We start from the raw sequence: 18,471 nt of genomic DNA, 5'->3' as shown, positions 1-18,471 counted from the left end.
GTTTCTTTAAAGTAGTTAAAAAAAAATACTGGATACACATTTTAGGTTAAAAGTCACTGATGTTAATCCTTATTTACAAAGGCTTATATTTAGAAAAGTGATTTATATGTGGGACTTTAGTTTTGTAAGTGGTCGTTTTTCCTCAAGAAACGAACAGATTAACGTTAGTGCCCGTCTTCACGCAGTTGAACTTAAGCTGGTTAACTTTTGGACACGCATTCATTTCTCCTACAGGAATGTATTTAACATGCTCATATTTCGCAATGCTTTTGCTGGTGCACTTTAATTCGCAAAGGTTTTAACGTAAAGAACGAACGCGAGATTCTTGAAGGGTCAGAGCAACAGTTCCTGGTCCGTCTGTGAGTTTAGCTGTGTCCAGTGTTGTGCAGGAGAGAACTCAAAGCTAAACTTAACATCGCTCATTCCAGCCTTAAAAATCGGCTATAATGTATTTGATTGCATTTCGTAAAGCACTTTTAAACCAACGCTTGAAAAACGTTTGCAAGAATGAAGTGTTTTGGCGCGGACGAGGGCTGCAAATATTATGCAGATCCAAGTCAACAGTTCCAAAAAACTACAGCGATTATGAGAGCATGAGAAGGAGCTACAAACCCCAAATTCCTCTGCATTATAATTTCGCTGAAGACGTGCTCGAGCAGTGGGAAATGAAGGAAAAGGTATTAACAAATGGGTCTAGCATTTAACTTAGGTAAAAGTTGTCCTTAACATATCTGTTGTTGATTTACATTTTGTGATGAAATTATATGACAGAATATTTTGACATGTAGATTATTAGAAAACTGGAGTGTTTGTGAAACAATCATGGGTGGGACGACACGTGTAGTCACGCCCCGGTTCTGCAGGCTGCAGCCAGGTGTACTTTATAAAACCTTTAAAGGGGTCATATGACACGGCTAAAAAAAATATTATTGTTTGTTTTAGATGTAATGCAACGTGTACACAGGATTTAAGGTTCAAAAACGCTGTATTTTTCACATACCGTGCATGTTTGTATCTCCTCTTTGCCCCGCCTCTCTGAAACACGCAGATTTTTACAAAGCTCATCGCTCTGAAAAGCGAGGTGTGCTGTGATTGGCCAGTTAACCAGTGTGTAGTGATTGGTCGAATACTGCAAGCATGTGACGGAAATGTAAAGCCTCTTACCATATTTGGAACATCAGGTTGCAAAGCAATTGAAAAAAGTGCTGACAGGTACGCCCACATTACTTCTGTATACATTTGGGCGGTATTAGTCAACTCATACCATGAACTGACGTAGATCTGTGGGGTGTGGTTATACAAGGCGTTTCAGGCAGGTCTGGGTGAGCATTCGCTTTTAGATAGAATGCATCTTTTGTTACGACACTTTAATTTTTGCAATTTTACGTGTCTAATACATGCATGGGCAACTTATAACACACCAAAGACACAGAAAAACACGTATTCGTGACATATGACCCCTTTAAAACAATTTGCAGTTCGTTTTGTTCACGCTGTTGGAGCTATTCAAATTATTGTTTAGTATTCTTTTTATTCATTTATATACCATTTTATTATTTCACATTATCAGCATTTGTTTAAGCGTTGCATTGTCATATTGTCATCTGTTCTTGCTATGTGTTTCTTTCTAGAATGGACAGAGGTCTTCTCTTCCAGCTCTGTGGTGGGTAAATGACATTGAGGAGGTCAGATGGAGTTTTGAGGAGCTGTGCTTTCACTCCAGAAGACTGGCAAATGTTCTGTGTCAGGTTTGCGGTTTGGAAAGAGGGGATCGCATCTTTCTCATTTTACCCAGAGTTCCAGAGTGGTGGTTGGTCAATGTAGCGTGTATTAGAACCGGTACGGGCTTACACAACTGCTCAATTACATTTGAATTCCATATACAAGAGATCTTCATTATTCTTTTGTCTTTTTGTTTTGTTTTCTTTCTCGTTAACTGTTACAGTAAAACAATTAAATGTTATAATTTCACCCTACAGAAAAAACAGCTTAATAACCAAATGGCCCTGGGAGCTCACTATGTTTCCGATTGTGTTTTTCATCTAATACAGTGTTGAATCCAATTCGGTTATTATTCAGCGTGATCTTGTGTCATCACACAGGTACGGTTCTTATCCCTGGCACCTATCAGCTCACGGCTCGAGATATCCGCCACAGGCTGCAGGCCTCAGGGGCCAAGTGCGTGATCACGGATGAAACCTTGGCTCCGCTTCTGGACTCAGTGGCTTCGGATTGCCCGTCGCTCAGAACCAAGCTTCTGCTATCCCACAGGGCCAGACACAACTGGGGCAACATGACACAACTGATGGGGTGAGTGATGCCCAGCAAGAGGCAGATATGCATGTGCTGTAAGCAGGTTACTTCAGACAATGTCATTCTCTTACGGTTAATCAGAGATTCATTGATGGATGATTTAAGGTGTGACGACCAGGGCTAAGTTTCCCGATAACGATGGATCTTAGCACTTATGAGTGTTTTCTACGAGCTACTTTGCGAACGTTCGTCATCGTTTCACGTACTGCACGTAGCAGTGCTTTAAGTGCTACTTCCGAGTCGCTATCCGTTTGGCAGGTGATGAAACCTTATACAATGGATTGTTTTTGTAACACGCGCTTGTTTTCGAAATGTATAGGCTAATTATTTTCACCCGATGTGCATGTGGTAGGTGAATATTGTTTAATGTTGTTTAACATATTTTTTGTGCAACGTGTAATACTTTTTCTGTCTGTAGATCGGACTTATATATCTACTGCAATTGTGCAATGTATTTTCCAAGTTCTAGGGAGAGTAAAAAGTTAAAATCAAAAGTAAAAAATGCTGTCCATGTGTTTGTTGAACCACATTTTATTACACTTTTGGGTGGTGTGGAGGTGGCAATTTCTGTAACCCACTGCTTCTTGGGGCTTATTACTTTATTGTACACATACTGTAGACTACCAGCACTCTGTTAATAATAAGCACTAAGTTTGTAATTATGAATATGAATCTTTCAATTAGAGAACGATAAAGGGAAGAGATAATCAATCCAATTTCTCAGCAAATCAGGCATTCAGTTTCTTTAAGAATTGCCTTCTGCAGTTGTTGGAATATACACTGACCAAAATGATAAACGCAACACTTTTGTTTTTGCCCCCATTTTTCATGAGCTGAACTCAAAGATCTAAGACTTTTTCTATGTACACAAAAGGCCTATTTCTCTCAAATATTGTTCACAAATCTGTCTAAATCTGTGTTAGTGAGCACTTCTCCTTTGCCGAGATAATCCATCCACCTCACAGGTGTGGCATATCAAGATGCTGATTAGACAGCAAGATTATTGCACAGGTGTGCCTTAGGCTGGCCACAATAAAAGGCCACTCTAAAATGTGCAGTTTTACTGTATTGGGGGGTCCAAAAACCAGTCAGTATCTGGTGTGACCACCATTTGCCTCACGCAGTGCAACACATCTCCTTCGCATAGAGTTGATCAGGTTGTTGATTGTGGCCTGTGAAATGTTGGTCCACTCCTCTTCAATGGCTGTGCAAAGTTGCTGGATATTGGCAGAAACTGGAACACGCTGTCGTATACACCGATCCAGAGCATCCCAAACATGCTCAATGGGTGACATGAGAAATAGGCCTTTTGTGTACATAGAAAAAGTCTTAGATCTTTGAGTTCAGCTCATGAAAAATGGGGGCAAAAACAAAAGTGTTGCGTTTATCATTTTGGTATGCTGGCCATGCAAGAACTGGGATGTTTTCAGCTTCCAGGAATTGTGTACAGATCCTTGTAACATGGGGCCGTGCATTATCATGCTGCAACATGAGGTGATGGTCGTGGATGAATGGAACAACAATGGGCCTCAGGATCTCGTCACAGTATCTCTGTGCATTCAAAATGCCATCAATAAAATGCACCTGTGTTCGTTGTCCATAACATATGCCTGCCCATACCATAACCCCACCGCCACCATGGGCCACTCGATCCACAACGTTGACATCTGCAAACCGCTCACCCACACGACACTATTCACACTATCTGCCCTGTACAGTGAAAACCGGGATTCATCTGTGAAGAGAACACCTCTCCAAAGTGCCAGACGCCATCGAATGTGAGCATTTGCCCACTCAAGTCGATTATGACGACGAACTGCAGTCAGGTCGAGACCCCGATGAGGACGACGAGCATGCAGATGAGCTTCCCTGAGACGGTTTCTGACAGTTTGTGCAGAAATTCTTTGGTTACGCAAACCGATTGTTGCAGCAGCTGTCCGGGTGGCTGGTCTCAGACGATCTTGGAGGTGAAGATGCTGGATGTGGAGGTCCTGGTCTGGCGTGGTTACACGTGGTCTGCGGTTGTGAGGCCGGTTGGATGTACTGCCAAATTATCTGAAACGCCTTTGGAGACGGCTTATGGTAGAGAAATGAACATTCAATTCACGGGCAACAGCTCTGGTGGACATTCCTGCAGTCAGCATGCCAATTGCATGCTCCCTCAAAACTTGCGACATCTGTGGCATTGTGCTGTGTGATAAAACTGCACATTTTAGAGTGGCCTTTTATTGTGGCCAGCCTAAGGCACACCTGTGCAATAATCCTGCTGTCTAATCAGCATCTTGATATGCCACACCTGTGAGGTGGATGGATTATCTCGGCAAAGGAGAAGTGCTCACTAACACAGATTTAGACAGATTTGTGAACAATATTTGAGAGAAATAGGCCTTTTGTGTACATAGAAAAAGTCTTAGATCTTTGAGTTCAGCTCATGAAAAATGGGGGCAAAAACAAAAGTGTTGCGTTTATCATTTTGGTCAGTGTATGATAGGCAGTGTGTGATATATAATCTTTGTAACGGCCTGAAAACCTTTAATCACATAGTTCCTTTAAATAATTAGAGGATAGTTCACAATAGGCTCGAAGAGAAAGTCATGGCTGCAATACAGCAGAAGGAGAAAGACACCGACAACCACCAAGTAAGCATTTTGACACAACATTTTTACTTTGCATAAAATGTGGAGTAACTATAATACAGCAATCCAGCAACAAACAGGCATCCTTGTTAGAACCAATAACTTGCCCATACTATATATTTTTATTATTTTTACACTTTATTAATGTATGTTCAGTCATTCAATTTGTATTGAACTGTGTTTTTTATTAATTTTGTTTTGTAATTAAAAGAACGATGCTTTGGGGAAACTTAGCCCTGGTTACATAATTTAATAAAACGTGAGTACATAATTAAGATCAAGCATTATGTCTGTGCTTTAGAACGGTGTCAGATGAGCATGTTTGCGTGAATACCAGGAGCGAGGAGCCCATGACTATCTTCTTTACCAGCGGCACAACCGGGTCTCCTAAAATGACCCAACACAGCCACTGTAGTTTTGGCCTTGGGCTTACAGTGAACGGCAGGTTTGAATTTAGTTAGTTTTGAATGTTTTATAGTTAAATGATGAATAGCTGAAAATATTTAATAGGTAAAATGTGTATATTTAAGCATATTACATATATTATAAATATTACTGTATTTAACTTTAGTGTTTATTTGAAGATACTGGCTGGATCTCACGGAACGGGATGTTTTCTGGAACACGTCAGACACAGGTTGGGCCAAATCAGCGTGGAGCAGCGTGTTTGCTCCATGGATCCAGGGAGCATGTGTGTTTGTTCACCACATGCCACGATTTGACACCAGTACAGTTCTAAAGGTACATGAAGATCACATGACCATTCCTAATAGTACATTTCTGAAGAAGTGCTCGTGTTTTCTACAATCACTTCACTCTTCTATTGGCTGGGTAATTGCAATGGTTATTTTGTCGTCTTGAAAGACTTTGTCCAGGTATCCCATCACCACCTTCTGCACAGCACCAACAGCCTATCGAATGCTTGTACAGGAGGACAAATCCAGGTAACCAGGAACTTGTACTCTGATGTCCCTGACACAAGTTAACGCTTCTTAGTTCATCTTAAAAAGTTGTTTGACTCTTGATTTTATAATTTAGCTTTGATCTTCATTGTATATGTGGTTTCTGACAGGTTTCGGTTCCAGGCGCTTGAACACTGTCTGTGTGCGGGGGAGCCCATAAACCCAGAGGTGATGTGGAAGTGGAAGGAGCTCACGAGACTACACATCTATGAAGGATATGGACAAACGGAGACTGTAAGATTGATCCGAGAAACAGCTATACATGTGCATCTCCTTTCATGTAGCCACAATTTCATGTTAGACATCCATCACAGTAAAAAATTACTTTCCATTCAGGTTTTAATAGCAGGCACATTCAAAGGCATGAAGATCAAACCTGGGTCTTTTGGAAAGGCGGCACCTGGATATGACGTTCAGGTTACAAAACAGCAATTATTGCGTTTTTCAGTTGAATTAAAGGGAACTTCTGAGCTTCAAATATTTCCTCCGAAGTGGTTTATACATTTTTTTGTTGTATTGGTTGAAGGTGGTGGATGAAGATGGCACTATCGTACCACAAGGACAGGAGGGAAACCTGGCCATTAGAGTAAAACCACACAGACCTTTTTCTCTCTTTACAGAGTATACGGTACTACTGCTTTCCTATGATGTCACTTTACTACACTAACAGTGTTGCTCAGTTTTAACATACTTCAACTGAATTAAGTTTTGTTACTCCATTCTTGCTGTAGGGGGAGCCAGAGCGCACAGCAGAATGTTTCCGTGGTGATTTTTACTTGACAGGTGACAGAGGAATGATGGACGAGGAAGGATACCTGTGGTTCGTCGGCAGAGCTGATGATGTCATTCTCTCTGCGGGGTACCAAATTCTAATCCGATCATGATGATGTCAATGATGATTCTAAATGATGTTTAACCTAATGTACTCTGATTGTGTGTCTCAGGTATCGCATCGGCCCATTTGAGGTGGAAAACGCTCTGATAGAACATCCAGCTGTCGCAGAATCTGCCGTGGTCAGCAGCCCTGATCCGGTTCGAGGAGAGGTACCAAAACCAACACAATACTGATTCCTGCCCATTAATATTACTGATATGTTGACATGGCCGTTGCAGTCTTGATGTTACTAAGGTCTAGAAAACGATGAAATATTAGAATCAATACTGGAATCAAAATGATTGAAGTGATTTTAGCTCTGCTTTGTGTCTTAGGTGGTGAAGGCATTCGTAGTTCTGACAGCAGCTTTTAAAAAGAGGGAGCAAAAAGGACTTATCCAGGAACTGCAAATGCATGTGAAGAGTGTCACAGCGCCCTACAAATATCCACGCAAGGTAACTCATTTCACTGTCAGAAATCATCATTTCAATCAATTCGTACACAAGTGTATGAATTTTGATATTCAAATGTTTTATTAATTCACTTGTCAGATTGAGTTTGTGGATCATCTGCCCAAGACAGTAAGCGGGAAAATAAGGCGCGTGGAGTTAAGAAAGAAGGAATGGGAACAAAAGACAAGCTTAAACTGAAAATGCTACCAGAATATTCTTACTTCATTCCCATGTCTTCCAACGTTCACAAGTATAAACAGTTGCACATTTGTTGACATGCGTTTCATATGCATGTATATTTTGTGTTTGTATGTATCTTTGACAGAGAAAGTGCTCTCAAATTGTTCCTCCATACGGTTGGGGTTGTTAGCTATGATCATGATTTGTATTACAATTTTTTAAACAACATGAATCTTACCTTTATGGCATGGATGTCTAAGACTCATCTGATAGCAAAAGTTGTAGTCCTGCTGCTTACCTGCAGGGGGAAACATTTCATACCTGTGAACTCAATCCCAGAACACACTATTTAATTCTAATGCAATATACATTTAACAAGTTTTATGGTTTAATAATGCTCCTACCTCATGTTTATTCAATTTTAAGCACAATACACCTCAAGACAGCTAAGACAAATATTACTGTTTTTGTTTCTTTTTTTAATATTTCATCTCCATTATAAATGTGAATCATTTGTTAAGGTAACAAAGAAGTAAACATTTAAATCAGTGTAAGCATCTCTTTTTATTCATTATGATGAAGGCAAACATAAAAAAGTTCAATCTTATTTTAAAGGGATAGTTCACCCAAAAATGACAATTCTGTCATCATTTACTCACCCTCAGGTTGTTCCAACCCTAGTATATATTATATTTAATGTCTTTGTTCTGCTGAACACAAAAGAAGATATTTGGAAAAATGTCAGTAACCAAACAGATCTCTTCCCCTATTGACTCCCATAGTATTTATTTTCCCTACTATGGCAGTAAATGGGGGATAAGATCTGTTTGGTTACTGACATTTTTCCAAATATCTTCCTTTGTGTTTAGCAAAACAAAGTAATTTATACAGGTTTGGAACAATCTGAGGGTGAGTAAATGATGACAGGATTGTCATTTTTGGGTGAACTATCCCTTTAGCCAAACAAAAACGGTCAATAATGACAAAGAACAATATTAAACCTTAACATTGTGTACAGTATGATGCATTTCCGTTTTTTACCACACAATAAAACTTACCCAGTACTTCTAGATACATGCAGTAGGCTATGACATAGCATCTCCATGCGTAAAACCATGCAGGCGGATGGCCGTTGCGCACGTGCGCAGTGTAGCCTATACCGAATTTAGCAAGGCGCGCACGCGCTCACACGCTTTGCCAGTAATATTTAAGGGTGTTCCCATTTATATTGAATAATTATATTAAGCAAACCAATGCGAACTAGGCCTAATGTTTCTTTTTGTAATGACTTGTGAGCAAAGAGGGTCGGTAAATTAGTCTTGACCATAAATGGAAAACTGCTGAAACTGAATCTTTCGTCAAGATGTAAATCGCTCAGCTTGCGTAAAAAGCAGTGACCGACAGTAATGAGGGACAGGAGCTGTTTAATTGACTTGTAAATGGGGCTATATGCTTATCAGGTGGAAAACCAGATCCAAGTGTCATTTGGTTCTGCCTTTTCTAGATTTCAGTACAGAAATTTAGCAATGAAAGACCGATCCTGAAAACGCTGAATGCCACATTAAATGAATGGGTTGATTTTTAGGCTAGGCTATGTTTTAAAATTAAACTTTAAAACCTCGAATGATGCCATACTTAGAATAGCAGCAAAGTTGGGTTTATAGAGATCTTTTCAAAAGCACATTAAACTAGATGTTTTTTCAACATTATTATTAGTATTATAATGATATAACTGGATGTTTATATTACACTATAGGCTATTATCAGCATCACAAAATAAGTTTTATGATATTTGATATTTTCAGTGTTTTGCTTTAATGTCAAAATGCCCTTGAGCAGGCAAACACTCCACAAGGTTGTGCAAAACCTGACTCGCATACAATCCCAACATGACTTGTTCCAAAAGCATCTTGTGTGCTTTTAATGTGCAAGTAAATTTGAGTTTATATTTACGAATATATCCAGATTTTATTAGGAAAAATTCCCTGATTTACAATGTGGTCTCAGACATTGATTCCATTCCATGATACTGTTAACCCTGATGGACCATGGTGTGTAGATGTCTTTTACAAAAATTAATATATTTGTAGTAAAACTACTCGTATGTTATTAGCCTACAAAGAAATCACACACACAAAAAAAACATTACTATACTAAAAGCATGCTTAATTTTCCATGGCCAAAAACATGCTTGTACATTCAACTTTATATTGGTGTCCACATCTCTTTTGGGGTCCAAAGGCACAGATGATGCCCAAAACTTCTGTCTAGATTGTAAGCTTACTGGGCTTTGAGAAATATATTAATACAGGATTTTAGGGCAAAGAAACCGGGAAAACAGTGCGCACGGGTCAACGATTTCATGGGTCTTTATGGATTATTTTTTGGATTTTTTTCCTGTAGAAATCCAAGCACCACGTGAGATGAGTGTGCAATGAAAGTGTCCCGACACCGCGCGCTCTCTCGCAGTTCTCGAGAAACGGACACGCGTTTCCATTCCTTCATGTGATCTGCAACTGTTTTAATCCTTCCTGTGTTTTCTTTCTTTTTCTTTTCTCGTTTTTTTCTTTGGTTGACTTATTTTTATCGCTCATTATGGCTTGGCCGTGCATCAGCAGAGTCTGTTGCCTGGCCCGGTTCTGGAACCAGTTCGATAAATCGGATTTGTCCGTTCCGCTAACGATTCAGAACTACTCGGACATCGCGGAGCAGGAGGTGCGATCCGTCGCCAAACTGGTTTCCACGGAACAAGCGCCGAGCGTCGATTACTTAACAACGGATCAGCGCGATTCTCCCGCGGCGCGGGATGCTGCCGGAGTCCGACGCCCGCACCGGGGACGGACGGAACCGAGTTACAAACCCCGGGAGGACTATCATCGCCCGGGTGTGCCTTTCCCGAGCGTGACCCAGTATAAACAGGATTACAAACCCTGGCCCATCCCGAAGAAGGATAACTTTCCCTGGATCAGTAACGGAGGAAAGAGTGGCATAAAGACGGATAGCCCGGTAAACGGTTTCTCTAACGGCACGACGCGGCAGGAGCGGAGCGGCAGGCAGAGAGGCGGCGATCAGATCAGCTCATACAGGTACTAATGATGATGATGATGGATCCAGTAGTTGATGTTCTTTCTCATGGGAGCTGTTCTGTCAGCTTCTCTGGTCTACAGCTAGTTTTCATCTTGAACAAATATGTCCAAGCGAGCCAGGCAAAGGCAGTTAGTAGAAAATCTGTATGATCTTTATCTAAGTATGATCTATTTAGTGCGTTTAAAACAGAGTACAACTTGTGTGTAAATATATATATATATATCCCATCATCATCACATCAAACATGATCAGTAATAAGACTGATTCTTTAAGACCCAAAAGTGGCATAAAATGAATAGGTGATAATGAAGAGGAAACCGTGTATATGCCTGATATAAGCTTTCACATCTCACCCAGCTACAGTTTAACGACACTTACAAGCGGTATTGTGTAAATCACTATACAAATAAATGTGAACTGAATTGTTCTAGCGTTGTTTAGGCAGAAACGACGTGCTTGTAATGGTTGTGCATTGCGGTGCTTTTCAGACGATGTTGTCATTTGCCGTGCATATTTCATCCGACAGCTCTCAAAAGAGAGGAATTTGACACTTAATGTTTTGTTAAATAAGACAAGACTATTGACATAAAGAGACAGCCCGGTCTGTTTGCATTACCCTTATAGTGATCTTTGTGTAACGTATACAATCCGAAAACGTTTTTCACGAAACCTGCATTATTCATCCAAACCCTCGGCGGATTGATTCGTTTTCCTAGGCTTTCGTCGTTACTGTTTTCCTTTAATCCTTTGAATATCAAACACTTTGTAGTAGGCTGGTTCCCATAGTCATATCTGACTGTAGTATGCACTCTAGACAGCACTCATGAGTTTAATGTGCTGATGGTTTTACAGTAGGCTATAATGAAATTGCTTCTCCACAACCCTGCACATTACCGATTAAATGGTGTGTTTTAATTGATACACATCTCAAATTAATATTTTAATCAGGTCCTGCCCACTTGTTCAGGGCACCTGTTGCGCTCACAGCTTGTTTTCCTCCCTCCGACCTCAGTGCGTTCCAGTCAGTCGCGCGTCATGTCACCTTAAGCGTGCCAAAACCTATATTTAATTTTTGAATGCATTGTTGAAACTTACTGACTAGCTTTTTATTTCGTGCCGTAAAATTGTTTGCAGTTTGTTTTTACGTTTTTACATAAGGTAGCCCTGCTCTAACCTCACTGGAAGCATCTGGGGCGTGTCGACAAATGACGCGTCTCCCTGAGGTCGGGGTCGATCGGTCTTTCCCGAGTTTCTGTTATTTTTTTAAAGTTTACATTTAGATATGCTACTTGTATTTTCTATATTCTTGTCATTCAATATAAAAGAGTCAGGATGCCGACTTCAAATGGCGTTCCAAACTTATTACCGGGTTTGCGGTGGGAAATATCCGAATTCCGAGTTGTCTGGAACAAGCACAAGTTTAACCATTCCAAGCATTTAACTCGCACACACTGTCTTCCCTTTTCCCTCCATCTTAAATTAAATTTACTAGAAGTCAATGTTCTTAAACGCTCTTTAATCCGGGCCAAACTGCTTAGTTTTGACCCTGGACAACAAAACCAGTCTTAAGGGTCAATTTTTCCAAATTTACATTTTTACATTACAATGAAAGCTGAATAAATAAGTTGGCCAAGATACAACTATTTGAAAATCTGGAATCTGAGGGTGCAAAAAAAATCTAAATATCGAGAAAATCGCCTTTAAAGTTGTCCAAATACAAAAATAAAGTTTTGATCAATTTACGTAGGAAAGTTACAAAATATCTTCATGGAACATGATCTTTACTTAATATCCTAATGATTTTTTGACGATCATTTTGACCCACACAATGTATTTTTGGCTATTACTACAAAATGTTCCCGTGCTCCTCAAGACAAAGGTTTCGTGGTCCAGGGTCACATTTGTATAAAACATTTGATCTCTTTCTGGGGTCAGACAGGAGTACCAGCCTTGGTCTGGAGCTCTGCCATCAAAGCCTGCCCACAAACGGCCCACCTTCTTGGGTACAGGCGCTGACAATGCCCCGCCGGCAACCAGCTACCAGGCTGCTTTCAGCACGGACACACACAGACACACAGACGGTGTATTGGAGACAAGCATACACCCACAGCAGAGCAGTCGGACGGAGGTCAGCAATAAACCAGAGGTGAGTGAATCATCTGATTGGGGAGATGCAGTGACATCAGATCAGACAAGAGATCAGATCAGACAGCATGCTGATGGGACAAAAAGATAAACTAAGGACAAACATTCAAAACCATGCTCAGCAGAATGATCAGTCAGTGGAACTTAACTCACATGATCAGCAGGTTATGCCAAGTTCGGACTGTCAAAAATAACTTGATGAACAAAATTCTTTTGTAATGTTCTCATTCTCATGTTGGCGCAAACCTGTACATTCTTGTTTATTTGCTGCAACACAAAGGCGTCATTGTAATCTTCATGCAATCTTTATCCACACAAAAGCAATTCACTGTGGCCATAGCTGTCAAGCTCTGGTAACTGATGCATTTATGTGGGTGGAGTCTACTGTAAGTGCTGTTAATGTATTTTAGGATGCTGAGGGCTGGGATCAAATTTCTTTCTGTGGTAATCGACAGCAGGTTCTGATCCACTGCTGTTATGTAATCCTGATTTATGGCCTGTTATGTGAATCTATTCTGTGTCCTTCGATAAAAATCAAAACTAACTGGGAAGATTTTTAGAGCATGTGTTTTTGCACAGCAGCCAGTGAAGGATGCAATAACTGACAGAGTTCATTTAGTCTAATCACTCACTGTGTAACCATGGATACTGTCATACATCAAAGCTGTGCTTGACCGATGAGTAGACGAGCAGGCAGCACCCAATGACAGACATGGTGGGATTCATTTGGTGAAAATGTATGTTGGTGCTGTAACCTTTGAACCGCATTGCTTGTGTGAGGCTGATGTGTGTGTGTGTGTGTTCATGTTTGTATATCCCGGTGGGGACCTAAACCTGAATGCACACCAACACATGGGGACTCATGTCACCGTGGGGACCAAAATTGAGGTCCCCATGGGCAAAAAAGATTATAAATTGTACCGAACAATATTTTTAAAAAATCTAAAAATGCAAAAAGTGTTCTATGATCTTTAGGTTTAGGAGTAGGGGAAAGAATATACAGTTGGTACAGTATAAAAAACATTACGCCTATGGACTGTCCCCACGGGGATAGTAAACCAGACATGTGTGTGTGTGTGTGGGTGTGTGTAAACTTAATGGATAATGTTCAGTGACTAGTGCATTTGCGTGACTAAGCCAGATGGTATTATTTTAACCATCCCAAGGGTTTATAACTCGCACACAATCCCACCCTCCCTTTTCCTTCTATCTCCTGAATTTAATTTTAGTAGAAAAGTCAGGCTGTCGGCCCATTGCTCTTAAACACACTCTCAAATATAAATACCTGACCGGATAAAGATAATAAACATTAATTCAAAATTAAAGTGTTCATGTAAGCACTGTCATTTTATTAAAAGCTATAAAAGCGGCTTTTAAACACAACGCTTGCCTTACAGTACATAGATTTAGAATGATTACGGGACTTTTTCATAGTACACTACACACAGAAGCTGTGTGAGGAGAGACATTCTAAAATGAGAATTGCTGCGGTTTTAAGGAGCATGTTAAACCAAAGATATTAATATTAACAAGATGCGCCACTGCTGTTACAATGAATGGCGAGGAATGCAACGCTCAATATGGCAGCTCTAGCGAAGGAAGTCCCGCCTTCCAGTAAAACGATTTTTGGGTGAACTATCACTTTAAGCTTAGCAAACCAAAGTTATGATACAGTCCATGTCATGTTTAATTATTGATCGGAAATATGCTGTGATTTTTGCCAGCGCTTTTAGAAATATCTGCCTTCCCCCATTCAAGTAGATAGGACTGTGGACTTGCTATGAAGTAAATAGAGGCGTTGCAAACATGGCCGCCAATTGGCACAACTTCCATAAACGGACTTCGGTCAAACTTAAAAAAATAAAGGGTATTTTATAAATATCATCATGGTTTTATCAGTTTTAATGCAACCTGAACAGTTAAATACCTACGTTTTCATGCAGCTACAGAAGCCAGCTCTCTGTCACTGACTGTCACAAATTTATATCTACGTTTAGCAGACGCTTTTATCCAAAAGCAACTTAAAAGTGCATTAAAACTGTAGTTTATCAGTATGTGTGGTCTGGGACTTGAACCCTTTTGAGCTACAGGAACATACAACATAAATGAGGATGAGGCTATGCAGACTGTGTACTTTAGACTACTATTTTACTGCTGTGCAGTATGCAGAATATTAAACATTTTGTAAAACAGTGTATAGTATTATAGCAGTAATACGCTACTTGTCACTTAACCTCATAACATTGCATGTTAATTCCACAAGTAACATTCAGGTATGATTATCAAACATTGCATTAAAATGTCTGTACTTTAGTAGTTGTGTTAAAAAAAGACGGTTCATTTGTTACTAAAAATGTAAAGTCAAGAGCATTGCACTGTAGCATACAGCAATCAGAAATATTTAGTTGGTAGGGCCGGACTTTAATACTTGAATAAATTCCTCTCCAGTTATTCCATGGCCTTCATGCATATCGGATATATGCATTCTGTGCCTGAAATATGAACACATTGTCTGGAGTCTGCTTCAGGTTGCACGATTAAAGGTGTCATGGTCTTATTCTAAAAACGCTAAACAGAGTGCGAGTGCATGAGCACGAGAGAGAAAGAGATTTAGTAGATGATAAATCTCATTTTCTTTCTTGATTCGCTCCAGCGCTTGGCTCCTCACATAGTACATTCCTCCTTTTTCCCCCCACAGTGCCAAGGATTAGATATTGTCTTTCAGACAGAAAAAGAGTCTGAGAGAGACAATAAGACAGAAAATGAAGGGAGAGATAGCAGAAGGCAGGCAGAAACTCAATTTACTGTCTATCCTAAATAGTATGCAGGACTGGGAGAAGTGGGTCTATAGTACTCTGAAAATAGTACACCATGGGTGTCTGGCTGTTAAACTGCTTTCTTTGGAAGTGTGCATCCTTGATTTTGGACAAGCATTATATTTTAAAGGTGCCGTGTGTAGTATTTAGGAGGATCTATAGCCAGAAATGCGATATAATATACATAACTGTCTCCAGAGGTGTATAAAGACCTTTTATTCAGGTTTTATTATCTTAGAATGAGCTATTTCTATCTACACAGACCGCAGGTCCCCTTGCATGTAATTCGCATGTTCCTACTACAGTAGCCCTGAACGGACAAACTGCTCTATAGAGCACGTTTCGTAAAGATGCGAAAACGCGACGACATCTTTGTCCTGTAAGAGCCATCTAGTGCTTCGAAAAGGAGGGGTGGAGCGAGCCGTTGGTTGCAATTACCAACCTCACCGCTAGATGCCGCTAAAATCTCCACATTGCTCTTCATCCATTTAAGTAACTTTTTAAAATAAGCAAATACAAAACAGTTTGTTTGGGTGGAAAATTACATTCAATCCTTCTTGTTCGATAATCTGATTGAAGTATGTTTTATGTCGCAGGAGCAGATGTTGAAGACCAAGCTGTCACCCAACCCCTCCGCCGTCTTTCAAAGCAAATCCAGGATCTTCAACATATGATCCATCAATGAAGAGCGACGCACACACATTCACGAGACAAGAAACCCATTTGAAGGAATGTTTAGAGACAAATAAATGTTGGTAAATGTCTACTTGGAGATCTTTTAATGAAACTTGAATGGATAAGCAAGGAAAAGAACTATTGCAACACAGCAACAGATTCTCTAAATCATTCCACAAAGGACATAACAGATCTGGAAGAATTTTGCTGGAAATTTACACCACGTAAAATCTATGCAAGAGGATGTATGCTTAGAATGTCAACCATCTATGAAAGCATATGTGTTTGGAATACACATCAGGGTTAAGACTTTTTGTGAGAGAAAGAATGTGTAAAGGGGGCCTGGAAAAGTTTGTACCAAAAATACGATTGTGTTGACCTTGCCCTCTGAATTAATACTTGCATGTTTCTAATAGTTTTATGAATTGTTTAAATATGCAATCAATGTTTAACAACACATAGAAAAAAGGAACAAAAATGTAATACGGTTACTCAGTGTGGGTATGTGTGTACAGTACAATCCTAGTAGTAATACGTGATGTTGTGTATAATAATGTCGGTCTGCTCTTATTGATCTGTTCATGTCTGCCTGAGAACACTGGATGCTTCTAATTGCTGTTTTCTCGCTCCAGAGCCTGCTGGCCATTTAAAAAGACCTTACGTCTTCGTGAGCACTTTTACGATTATTTATTTGACTTTCACTGAATTGGGATGATGCTGAGGGGTGGGGTCCAAGTTTTTGTAAATTATGTTTAGAAATCAACAAAATGAAGAAAACACTTTAAATAAAAATGATCTTTAAATGTGTTTGTATTGTTTGACTGACAGCTGATGAAATCAGACATGTCACTCCCATACGGATATTTTAAAATACCATAACAAATCAGACAAACTGATCTGCCTTAAAGGCAGATTTTTAATACAAGAATAGTTGTTTTCTGATACACAATGTGAAGGACAATGCATCAGGAGATAGTTTGGCTAGACAAGTGAAGGCTGCTCATCTCACTTTAACACTGAAAGCAAAGGAAAAGAAAGTCATTCTCTTTCATACACAAACAGAATATCATCCTTTGTCTCGAAAACAAGGTCAAACAGAAACCGCTGCTAACTTTTTAAAGACAAATGACATTTTATACACAAGCATTTTAGAAACCTGCCACCTCTTCTTACAATGCCCCTAAATCTTTTACACACACACACACACACACACACACACACACACACACACACACACACACACACACACACAGATCAAAGTTTATCCAATCATTAATCTTCTTGTACTCAACTGTACAAACATTTTCCACATTTATATGAAACGACAAGATTAAGACTTTATTTTGACATTGCTTTGCGTGAAATTGATGAGTGAGGGCATGTTAAGACCCGACATGCGGTATATATTTATAATTTAAACTTTAAACTAAAACTGAACTTCAGTTATTGTACTGATGGTTGTATTAAGATACTAGTCCTCAGAAAATTCCACAGAATTAAAAAATAAAAAATAAATGGAGTGCTTTTGCTTTTGCGTAATGACTTGACAGTCCCATCTGGTTTGGTGATATGTGGTGACATGTTTACTTGGGTCATGACCTTTGCCAGTGGGTTCATAACACAATATTAAGTGTGATAGATAACACAGCTGTTGTCTTGTTGATGGCTATTTCCCATAATAACACTTGCATTTTAGAGGAGATCTCTGTCGGTGATTGGTCACCCCAAGACATTTTCCACCCTTACACAATGTGGGGGAGTCACTGTGTGTTTGGACAATCCACCTGTCTGTCTGAGGTCCAATGATGAAAGTTAGTCAGTGTGGCTTTCATCCTTCATCATGATGCCCATGTACCTATACGAAAAATGTATGGATTCATTTAACACAAAATTAAACTGCATTATAATGACACAAGGCTCCCACACATATTTAGATATTTAAGCATAAAAGTATAATAACTATAGACATTTTCATGACTATTTCAAATGTTATTTCTAGATATCACAATTTTAAAATGTCCAGATATTTCAGGTTTTCTCTGTGGCTTAATGTGAATGGAAACCTACCTGTTAGTTAGGAAATCACAGGTGGGAATAGAACTGATGGCTTGATGCACATCCATAGCTGATATCTCCCTCGGAGGTCTGTGGAGACACGATGACATCACACACATTATTGTATGCTTTGGCAGTACAAATGTTCAATATAATTAAATAAAAACTATTGGAGAGAATCTCACAGCACATTTGCTCTATTGGTATAATAATAGGTCATTGACCTTTCAGCGTTCAATGCAGCAATGTCTGCTTTTCCTGTATAAAACACTGAGC

At 39.6% G+C, this 18,471-nt stretch overlaps 3 protein-coding genes across 7 annotated transcripts in view; 2 read left to right on the top strand and 1 right to left on the bottom strand.

Annotated features, from left to right (window-relative positions):
• Positions 1–160: 160 nt before the first annotated feature.
• On the top strand, positions 161–7,952 carry acsm3 (acyl-CoA synthetase medium chain family member 3). 2 transcript variants are annotated; one of them, XM_057335052.1, is made up of 13 exons: positions 161–677; positions 1,632–1,839; positions 2,103–2,310; positions 5,251–5,394; positions 5,534–5,690; positions 5,814–5,893; positions 6,022–6,145; positions 6,248–6,328; positions 6,438–6,539; positions 6,643–6,770; positions 6,856–6,955; positions 7,121–7,240; positions 7,337–7,952. In XM_057335052.1, the coding sequence occupies exons 1-13, from the start codon at positions 447–449 to the stop codon at positions 7,433–7,435; spliced, it is 1,782 nt and encodes a 593-aa protein (XP_057191035.1). In that variant the 5' UTR covers positions 161–446; the 3' UTR covers positions 7,436–7,952. The 2 variants fall into 2 exon arrangements, with proteins under 2 accessions (XP_057191035.1, XP_057191034.1); XM_057335051.1 differs by having other exon boundaries at positions 6,022–6,328.
• Positions 7,953–9,720: 1,768 nt separating this feature from the next.
• map6d1 (MAP6 domain containing 1) lies at positions 9,721–17,334 on the top strand. Of its 2 annotated transcripts, none has more exons than XM_057335090.1 (3): positions 9,721–10,503; positions 12,440–12,650; positions 16,068–17,334. In XM_057335090.1, the coding sequence occupies exons 1-3, from the start codon at positions 10,013–10,015 to the stop codon at positions 16,137–16,139; spliced, it is 774 nt and encodes a 257-aa protein (XP_057191073.1). In that variant the 5' UTR covers positions 9,721–10,012; the 3' UTR covers positions 16,140–17,334. The 2 variants fall into 2 exon arrangements, with proteins under 2 accessions (XP_057191073.1, XP_057191072.1); XM_057335089.1 differs by having other exon boundaries at positions 9,731–10,503; positions 16,062–17,331.
• Positions 17,335–17,371: 37 nt separating this feature from the next.
• yeats2 (YEATS domain containing 2) overlaps positions 17,372–18,471 on the bottom strand; it is a 35,135-nt gene continuing 34,035 nt past the window's right edge. For all 3 annotated transcript variants that reach the window (XM_057335004.1, XM_057335005.1, XM_057335003.1), the window contains exons 30-31: positions 18,208–18,285; positions 17,372–17,995 (exon numbers count right to left, since the gene is read on the bottom strand). In XM_057335004.1, the coding sequence (XP_057190987.1) occupies positions 17,953–17,995; positions 18,208–18,285 (121 nt within the window). In that variant the 3' untranslated portion in view covers positions 17,372–17,952. The remainder of the gene's footprint in view (positions 17,996–18,207; positions 18,286–18,471) is intronic.

The sequence above is a fragment of the Triplophysa rosa genome, linkage group LG5 (genome assembly GCF_024868665.1).
Source record: "Triplophysa rosa linkage group LG5, Trosa_1v2, whole genome shotgun sequence".
NCBI classification, from domain to species: domain Eukaryota; kingdom Metazoa; phylum Chordata; class Actinopteri; order Cypriniformes; family Nemacheilidae; genus Triplophysa; species Triplophysa rosa.
Note: the sequence above shows the minus strand (reverse complement) of the source record. Positions and strands in the feature narration are given on the sequence as shown.

Excerpts from the sequence above, each read along its gene's own strand:
- acsm3 (XM_057335051.1), top strand. The coding sequence starts at position 447 with ATGTATTTGATTGCATTTCGTAAAGCACTTTTAAACCAACGCTTGAAA. Across the intron at positions 5,395-5,533 it reads GGGCTTACAGTGAACGGCAG|ATACTGGCTGGATCTCACGG; the intron begins GTTTGAATTTAG and ends GTTTATTTGAAG. Across the intron at positions 6,956-7,120 it reads CTGATCCGGTTCGAGGAGAG|GTGGTGAAGGCATTCGTAGT; the intron begins GTACCAAAACCA and ends TTTGTGTCTTAG.
- map6d1 (XM_057335089.1), top strand. The coding sequence starts at position 10,013 with ATGGCTTGGCCGTGCATCAGCAGAGTCTGTTGCCTGGCCCGGTTCTGG. Across the intron at positions 10,504-12,439 it reads GATCAGATCAGCTCATACAG|ACAGGAGTACCAGCCTTGGT; the intron begins GTACTAATGATG and ends TTCTGGGGTCAG. Across the intron at positions 12,651-16,061 it reads AGGTCAGCAATAAACCAGAG|GAGCAGATGTTGAAGACCAA; the intron begins GTGAGTGAATCA and ends TTTATGTCGCAG.